The sequence below is a fragment of the Hemicordylus capensis genome, chromosome 4, assembly GCF_027244095.1.
Source record: "Hemicordylus capensis ecotype Gifberg chromosome 4, rHemCap1.1.pri, whole genome shotgun sequence".
In the NCBI taxonomy this organism is placed as follows: Eukaryota; Metazoa; Chordata; class Lepidosauria; order Squamata; family Cordylidae; genus Hemicordylus; species Hemicordylus capensis.
Window position 1 is genome coordinate 248,436,058 of NC_069660.1, and position 10,037 is coordinate 248,446,094.

General features: G+C 41.9%; 1 protein-coding gene across 1 annotated transcript in view; it reads right to left on the bottom strand.

The window, feature by feature from the left end:
• KCTD1 (potassium channel tetramerization domain containing 1) overlaps positions 1 to 2,904 on the bottom strand; it is a 166,212-nt gene extending 163,308 nt beyond the window's left edge. The window contains exon 1 of the mRNA XM_053246932.1: positions 2,803 to 2,904. Coding sequence (XP_053102907.1) covers positions 2,803 to 2,808 — 6 coding nt within the window. The 5' untranslated portion in view covers positions 2,809 to 2,904. The remainder of the gene's footprint in view (positions 1 to 2,802) is intronic.
• Between the last annotated feature and the right edge of the window lie 7,133 nt (positions 2,905 to 10,037).

Consider the following 10,037-nt stretch of genomic DNA (forward strand, 5'->3'; position numbering starts at 1 on the left):
TACATTAGATACACTGACCCCTTTCAGCTGGTTCTCATACTCAACCCCTTAAAGCAACAGTGATTTAAAATCACATTGCCACATTTCTCCCCCTTCATTAATACAAACACACTTTTTTTCTTTACGTTATATAATCCTTAGTCCATACTGGTAACCATCTTGCACAAACTAACTGCCTTTCAGCTCCCCCTTCCTCTTGATCCTGCTCATTTTCTCTTTGAACCTTTTCTCTGGATTGAAATTCAGCCACTGAATCAGAATTATTAGGTGCTGTTTGTGAAATACCACCCTCCTTCTTACTCACAGGAACCAAATGGGAAGCATTCCACACTCTCCCATCTGACAACTGATAAGTATACTTTCCTTTCAATGACTTTACAAGGAGATGTAAGTCTACTCTTCCCTTTGCCTCTAATTCCTGGTTTCTTGACCTGTACCTATGAACCACATTTAAATTCTTGTGCCTTAGCCCCCCGAGACTGATCTAGTTACACTCTGGACTCCTCTTATTTCTTTTCCACCCTTCTCCTCATATCCTGCTCTAGATAGATTTCTGACCTTGATTTTACTACCCCAGCCACATTCAATTTAGTCTGCATCTCTCTCCCATGCAACATTTCTGCAGGTGATTTTTGTGTTATTTATTTAAAATGTTTATAGCCCGCCCCTCCAGTGCAATACTGCTCAGGGCGGCTTACAACAGTAACATAGACACAGATACAAGTAGCAAATGCTGTCCGACAGGTACCCCGGCCCCAAGCCATGTAGAGCTTTAAAGGTCAATACCAGCACCTTGAATCTAGCCCAGAAGCAGACCGGTAGGCAATGAAGCTGACGCACGATGGGTGTGATACTCATAAGGCGACTCGCACCCACGAGCATCCTTGTGGCAGCATTCTGAATGTTATTGCATGACATGTAGCTCTAGATACCTGCAAGAATTCAGTAGTAAAGGCTTTCCATGTTTTCCCTTCTAGTCTTGCTGTTTGTAAACTATCTTTTAAGGTTCTGTTGAACCTTTCAATTTCTCCATTCGCTTGGGGGCAATATACAGGTGTTCTATGTATGATATTATGTTCTGCTAGAAAGGTTTAAAAATTCCCAAGAGATAAACTGAGTCCTATTATCAGAGACTATCTCTTTAGGATTTCCTTCCCTATTAAAAATGCTGGTGAGAAATTTTACAACTACAGCTGAAGTAGCTTGTAATGAAAACGCTACTTCAGGCCATTTACTATAATAATCAATTAAAGTAATGGCATATTGGCAATCCACAGAAGCCGCATCCAAAGGGCCTGCTATATCAATGGCTACCTTTTCCTAAGCAGCATCTGGAATTGGCACTGGCTGTAATGGTATAGGCCTTGTTACTGTTGTCTTATCATGTGACTGGCAACTAGTGCATGATTTTATTGCTGCTTCCACTTGGGAATCAATTCCTGGCCACCAATATAAATCCCACAATCTTTGATTAGTCCTCACCACTCCTTGATGAGTATCATGTGCCAACTGTATAAACATTTGCTGTAATTCTTCTGGCACAAGCAGCCAGTACGCACCACTGCAGCACATTTTCATCCTGTACTGAAAGTTCCTCCTGAATCCTATAATAAGGCAGCAATACAGGTTCTATCTTCCTCTTATACTTAGACCACTTGCCCATCACATGTTCCCACAACCTCTGCTGAACTGGACACATCCTGCATGCAGTCTGAATTGGTTCTTGTGTCACTGCCTTGAGTGCATTAGAGATAACTGTGACTACTTCCTCATCACCCCTATTACTTCTGAAGCTGGTACAGGCAATTAGGATAAATAATCAGCTGTAACATCATGTATTCCTGGTCTATATTCCATCTCATAAGTAAAAGCAAGCAATTTTGCTGACCACCTAGCAATATGCCTACCTGCTCATTCCATTCCTTTTGTGGTCAATAATGCTGTTAATGGTATATGATCAGTATGTAACTTAAACGTCTGAGCCCACAGGTAAGTTCCCCATTTTTTAACAGCCCACACACATGCAAGTGCTTCCTTTTCAAAAGTTGAATATTTCCTTTATGCATCAGTGAGTGTTCTTGATGCAAATGCAACAGTTTTTTCAACATTCCCATCATGTACCTGTGTAAGTATAGCACCCAGCTCATAATCAGAGGTATCTGTTACAATTATAGGTAACACCGGAACAATATCAATGCAGGGCTATCAACAATTAATCTCTTAATATTCTTGAAACTTGTCTGTGCTGCTACTGTCCAATTCAAACTTGCATTTCCCCTTAACTTTCGAAGAGGCGGCGGGATGCATAATTTGGAATGAATTTAGCATACCACGAGCTCAAACCCAAAAAGGAATGCAAAATCTGCATATTTCTTGGGGGAGCTGCCTCTAGGATTGTTGCCATATTATCACTCTTAGGCTTCAATCCCTGTACTGAAATGGTATGTCCCAAGAAAAAAAGTTCTGTTTGTCTCCATTTATGGTGATGTGATTTTAAGTTACTGTTCCTTTAAGGGGTTGAGTATGAGAACCAGCTGAAAGGGATCAGTGTATCTAATGTATAAAAGAGAGCAGACTCATATTTATCATCTGCAAGTGGCAAGGTATAAAATATACATTGACCTTCTGTGCCCAAGCAGCTGAGGAGTAAAGCACATTTTCTTGCTTCAGGAATCTCTTCATTCCTTATTGGCAATAAATAATTTTCAAACATCTGAATCCAGACAGGAAACACAACTGGTGGCTCACCTGGGCTCTGGAGAAAAGACACCAGTGGATTCATTGCAAAACAAGCCATCTCACCTTCATCGCCAATTTGTTGTATCCAGGACACACAAGAGATAGGATCCACAAAGTCCTTTACTATAAGCAGTCTCTTAAGATAATACAGCCATCAGAAGCTGAGTGAGCAGTCAGTCAAGTCAAAGCAAGACCACTCTCTCATTGTTCTCTGCTCTCTTTTATACGCTAGATACACTGATCCCTTTCAGCTGGTTCTCATACTCAACCATACCCTGTCTTATTAAATCAATGGCGGATTGCTTTGAAGGCAGTGAAACATGCCTCTTTGGATCTGAAAATAAGGCTAATACAGCAGAAACCTTCTTGTTGGAATTTCAGTATTCATACTTGTTTATATTTTCTTACTTGTTTTTATTTTCCTCTTAATTTTGTGAGCCTCTTAGAGTTTCTGTAAAGTAAATTGAAAGGATGGAATGTAATCGAAAATGGAAGAATGAGCTTATATCCCACTCTTTCTCTGAGGAGCTCAGAGCAGTGTAAATGGTTATTTTTATCCTCACAACAATTCTGTGAGGTGGGTTAAGCTAAGAGATACATGACTGACCCAGAGTCACCCAGTGAGTTTCATGGTTGAATGGGGATTCAAACTCGGGTCTTCCTGGTCCTAGTCCAACACTCTAACCACTAGGCTATGCTGGCTATGTGAGTGTGCAGTGTATTAATGGAATTCCCCTCCCTTCGGCTGCAGCAGACACATGATTAGGTAAACAAGGGTAAGGGAGTGCTCACTCCCTTAACCTCGCTTTAATGGGAGGCTGCTTAGGTGGGTTTGCCACTATGTAGCCACTGGAATAGGCCTCAGTCCTGGTGGGCTCCCTTAGCCTGGTTTTGCCACATGTGTGAATAGCCTCACTGTTTGCATGCACATGGTCCTAGGTTCAATTCCTGCCATCTCCAGCCAGCATCTCAAGCAGCAGGGGTGAGGAGGCCTTTGCCTCAAGTGACAATACTTGACTGGATGGACAAATGATCTGACTTGGTATAAGGCAAATCAGCTCAATGCCTTTTAAAGTTCAACACCTTTTAATGTTCAACACCTTGACAAATCAATACATCTAGTTGAGAACTGAATGCTTAAAACAGAGGGTGGTTCACTTGAGCATCTCTTGCCCAGATAGGAATTTTGTAGCTTTGGTCTAGCAGTCTTTCTTCATCCCTTATGCCTACTTCTGTGGCTTATTGACACATTATGGGCCTTCTTTCACATGCTTAAGGCCATATTCTTTATTTACCTTCTGATGGCATCCTGAGTGCCTCCCAAGTTATTATTATTATTATTCTAATAGGCTCCAATATATTGCACAACTGGGGGATGAAGCAAACATTTCAAGGGATGAGATAGGGTGGGAATACCTAGTACCTGTATGTCCAGACCACAGATGATGCTTAGCCACCAAGACCCAAGCCTCTACCTCAACCCTGGCTCTAACTTGGAGGTCCCCTGAAGACCTGCCAGCCCTAGCAGAGTTCCTCCATGATGCTAGGCATCATGAAAACTAGGCAAGGACCATTGACACAACAGAGCCTTCCCGGAGGCGATGGGCAGATCCAATTTACCCTGCTTGGGCAGCATGAAAACATGGCAGTCTGCTCCAAATGCTAGAGAAGCATTGCTGTATCCAGCTCTAATTAATTAATTAATTAATTAATTAATTAATTACATTTATATACCGCCCCATCCAAATGGCTCTGGGTGGAGCACAACAATTGTGTGGATCTACTCAGATCTATCAAAGATCCTGACTCCTGACCCCTTTTCTCTTTGAGTTGTCCAACATCTGTGCCCCTCCTGGATCCCTCCTGGAGCATCTGTACCCCATCTGTGCCCCTCCTGGAGCAGAGACTCCAACATGGCTTAGAAAAGAATATTTATCCACAGCCAGTTATCTTCTCTGCAGACTCTTTTACACTCTCACTGCTCCTAGGATCCATTGCTTATTGCTTGGCCTGCTTCATCTATACCAGGCCTGCTCAACTTAGGCCCCCCAGCTAAAACCAATAAAACAAGGATTGTAAATAGAACAATATCGGACCTCTGAAAAGTATAAGCATACATATGTATTCAGTACTTGGTTTGGCCCCTTTTGCAGCAATTACTGCTTCAATGCGGCATGGCATGGATGCTATCAGCCTGTGGCACTGATGAGGTGTTATGGAAGACCAGGATGCTTCAATAGCGGCCTTCAGCTCTTCTGCATTGTTTGGTCTCATGTCTCTCATCCTTCTCTTGGCAATGCCCCATAGATTCTCTATGGGGTTCAGGTCAGGCGAGTTTGCTGGCCAATCAAGCACAGTAATCCCATGGTCATTGAACCAGGTTTTAGTACTTTTGGCAGTGTGGGCAGGTGCCAAGTCCTGCTGGAAAATGAAGTCAGCATCCCCATACAGCTCGTCTGAGGAAGGAAGCATGAAGTGCTCCAAAATCTCCTGATAGACGGCTGCGTTGACCCTGGACTTAAAGAAGCACAGTGGACCAACACCAGCAGATGACATGGCTCCCCAAATCAACACAGACTGTGGAAACTTCACACTGGACTTCAAGCATCTTGCATTGTGTGCCTCTCCATTCTTCCTCCAGACTCTGGGTCCTTGGTTTCCAAATGAGATGCAAAAGTTGCTCTCATCAGAAAAGAGGACTTTGGACCACTGAGCAACAGACCAGTTCTTTTTTTCTTGAGCCCAGGTAAGACGCTTCTGACGTTGTTTGTTGTTCAGGAGTGGCTTGACAAGAGGAATACAACATTTGAAGCCCATGTCCAGGATCCATCTGTGTGTGGTGGCTCTTGATGCACTAACTCCAGCCTCAGTCCACTCCTTGTGAAAGTCCCCAACACTTTTGAATGGCCTTTTCCTGACAATCCTCTCCAGGCTGCGGTCATCCCTGCTGCTTGTGCACCTTTTTCTTCCACACTTTTCCCTTCCACATAACTTTCTATTAATGTGCTTTGATACAGCACTTTGGGAACATCCAACTTCTTTTGCAATTACCTTTTGAGGCTTTCCCTCCTTATGGAGGGTGTCAATGATGGTTTTCTGCACAACTGTCAAGTCAGCAGTCTTTCCCATGATTGTGATTCCTAATGAACCAGACTGAGAGACCATTTAAAGGCTCAGGAACCCTTTGCAGGTGTTATGGATTGATTAGCTGATTGGAGTGGGACACCTGGAGCCTAGACTGTTGAACCTTTTCACAATATTCTAATTTTCTGGGATTGTGGATTTGGGGTTCTCATGAGCTGTACGCCATGATCATCACAATTATAGCAAATTAAGGCTTGACTTATCTCGCTTTGCATGTAATGCGTCTATCTCATATATTAGTTTCACCTTTTAATTTGCATTACTGAAATTAATGAACTTTTGCACGATATTCTAATTTTTCGAGTTTCACCTGTAACTCCCATAATTCCCAGCCACAGTGTCCAATAGCCAGGGATTATGGGAGTTGTAGGCCAACATCTGCAGGAGGGCCGAAGTTGAGCAGGCCTGATCTATACTAACGTTTTACCCATACTGACTTTTCTTTTCTTCCTCTTTCTGTACCTGAACATGAGAAGCATCAAATATGAACTAGGAAGGGGAAACTCCTCACAGCTGCTGCAGTAAAAGTACTGCTTCCAAGGGCTGCCAGATATGTGAAGGATACCAGAGGATAGTGGCAATGTTGGAAATGCAAACATATTAATTCTTCCAGGATGACAATTGTTTCAGTAAACAACCATCAGGCCTGCAAGCTAAATGCCAGGAATTCCAGCATTTCCAGAACGCTTTAGCACTGGAAGAGATATTAAATTTTTTTTTTTGAAGTATACCATGACAATATGATAAGCAGTACAGTGGGCTGAGGGTACAAAATGAACTATTGTTGCCAGCAGCACAATAATTTTGGACAGTCTTTTATTAGTTAACAATTTCCTTATTGTATTATTTACCTTCCCATATATCACATTTTAACAACACCAGGTTGTTAGGTCTCTGGCCAGATACTGGCTGTTAAGCTCTCGGGTCAGATACTTTTATGCTTTTGTCATCCATAGAAGCATGGACTTTATTTGATTGTGAAAAGTAGAAGAATTTGATTGATTGATTGATTGATTGATTAAGTGCCGTCAAGTCGGTGTCGACTCTTAGCGACCACATAGATTGATTCTCTCCAGGATGATCTGTCTCCAACTTGGCCTTTAAGGTCTCTCAGTGGTGCATTAATTGCTGTCATAATCGAGTCCAACCACCTTGCTGCTGGTCACCCTCTTCTCTTTCCTTCAACCTTCTCCAGCATTATAGACTTTTCAAGGGAGCTGGGTCTTCGCATAATGTGTCCGAAGTATGATAGTTTGAGCCTGGTCATTTGTGCCTCGAGTGAAAATTCTGGATTGATTAGTTCTATGATTCATTTCCTGGCTGTCCATGGTATCCTCAAAAGTCTTCTCCAGCACCAAAGTTCAAAAGCATCAATACTTTTTCTATCTTTTGCATCTATAATGCAGTTTTTTGGTCTAATTTCATCATATGATCAGACATTCTTGGCCATCCTTCTCCATTCTCACCACGCTTTTTGTGGCATTATACTCTTTTTCTGACATTATGGTGAATGTGGATGCCTCTCCCCCGCAAAAAATAATAATCATAGGAACTGAAGCTTTCCTAATTTTTCACTCACTGTGGCACAATAAAGTGCTCTGTCACCAGGGGCATTACTTGCTACTTAAAAGATCCTGGGTCTGGGCCCACAGCCTCCCTTTATAGAATTAAACTCCATCACATCACCCCCAAGTATAATTATGTATTTTTTAAAAAGTCTCCAATATTATATAATACAGTACCTACAGTATAAAGATTAAAACAGCAGAGAGTTAGGTAAGGCTATGAGCTCTCTCCCATGTTCTGTGCAGGTACCTCCACTGCTGCATTTCCTTTCTGGAAGAGGTCATGGAAGAGGGAGATGGCTGATGAGATTTGAGGCTCTGAGACATTCATTGAGGGCCCGTGCCCCATGGACCACCCCCTACTGATGCCCCTTCCTGTCACAATTATAGCTTCCCTTGTGATACTCTCTAATGACCAAGATGTTGTGGTGACTGAAAACAAGAATGCCCTTTTAAAAAAAATATGGCTGTGATAATGGAGTATCTTAAATTCAGCTAGAAGATCTCAGACAAGGAGGAACTGTTACACACTTTACTGTTTCTGCAGGTCATGCCCCAAATATAAAATAATTATTGTTTCTGACCTTCAGATGTAGTCATGTTTCATCCCCTTGCTTGGTCCTCAAGTGGAATGGGTTTGAATGAACATCTTTTCTCTCAGTAATTAACATGAACTTTATGGACATTATTTGTTCAGACAGGCTGGTTCTATATGTGATCCAGAGTCATTGGTTTTTTCTAAACCTTGCTTCTGCAGATAATTTATTTGGGAGATAAGTGCCAGTGGGAATGGGGAAAAAATCTAAATCATTTAAGAACAAAAAACATGGCCAATTTCAGTATTGGTGGAGTCGAGTTCCTGTCACATTATTCCTTTATATTGTCTTCATTTTCCCTGCAGGATGTCTTGATTTCAAATGATGTGCCTGGAGAACTATGGCAAATGCCCCAATAGTTTGCTGAATTTGAGGGCAAGATCAGAAGAATCTTATTAAATTCAGTGGGGTAATATGGTAAGAAAAGAAAAGAAAAACCCAGATATTACTGGCCTCCCTACTACTTCTTATCTTCTTTTTTGAAACCTGGCTTTCTTTTAAAATGAGCTGAAGTGCCCTTTCCTATGTACTGCTGGCTAAAGGAGAGTGTATGTATAAACCTTTGATCTGATCGCCACTTGAATTACTGTACTGCTACTGTACAGCTTTATAGCAAAATCTGCAAATATGATCAGAACCCAGGCTTGTTATGCCCTAAATTTATGGCACAAAAATTGCTTGCAGTAATAACTCCTTTTGTTTGGCACATCAGAGCCCAGATTGCCATGACGGCAGCTCATGTTTTTGTTCAAGTCTATACATATGTATGCATTTCTGCTTTCCGCTGTTTTCATTTCTCTCTGAGCGCTGAAGCTTGTGTGTTTGCTTGTTTGAAATTTTGGCAGCAAGGGACCTGAGGTGTTTTTCCTCTCCCCCAATCCACCTACACTTTGTGTGTGTGTGTGTGTTTTGTTCCCCCAACTCTTTTTAGTGGTTTAACAAGTCAAATATGAAACACGTGGCAGAAGGGAAAAGGGGGAGAGAATAAACATCCACACACTAAGTACTGTGCGTGATATTCTGTCATTGATTGGACATATTGCATTGAAATGGCACACACACACACACACACACACACACACACACACACAGCCTGGGACTGAGGGGGGAAATGCAGTTGCCTGAAGCTTTGAGCTTTCAAATTAGGCTAAGAGGCTCCCCTGATAACCAGCAGTGTTGAAGCTTTCAATATTATTTAGCTGTCCTGATATCACTAACACTTTACTATAAGGCAAAGGCCTGGAGACCTATATAACACCGTTAAGGTAATCCACCTGCCCTCTTGACGCTTCATGATCCAACAAGAAATACCTTCAGTTTACCAAATGGCAATTGGGAGCAATTGCCTCTCTCCCATCTTGAACACTATCTCACTCTGTGCAGCCTATTTTGCATCAAAAGATACATTTGAAAGTAGAGATCCCTTCAAGCTAAATATTCTAAACTGACAGAAGAATTTCTAGTGGCACACCAGCCTAGAGCCATATTTTTATGAGGACATCACTTTCTATTTCGAAGCTTCAGCATGCACTCATGCTTCCTCATTGCCGGGAGCCATGCCACATCAAGTTGTCTCCCTCCCAGCGTTTGTGTTTTTTTAAATGGAGTCCAGTTTTCTGCCGAAGTTACGGCTAGCTTTCTGACAAATCCTCAGACACCTCAGTAGCCATAATGGAAGTGTCCTGATGTGAGTGTGTGACAGATGGGTAGAAGAGCAGGGTAGGGGGGAAGAAGGAGACAGAACCTTGATTATTTCGATGCCCTTAAAACAAAGCCAACCTCACCCAAATAATGGTACTGTGTGTCTTGCTACAACTGTGAATCTCTATTGACTCTTTCCTTGTCAAAAGCTGACAGATAAAATAGCTGACAAGACAAATAAGGAAGCTGAAGGTTGTGGTGTTTGTTTTTTTAAGTCAGTAACTAATCCTTAACAGAAGAACTAGAAAGCAAATAATGATGCTTACGATTTATAGAGCACATTTTAAATGTT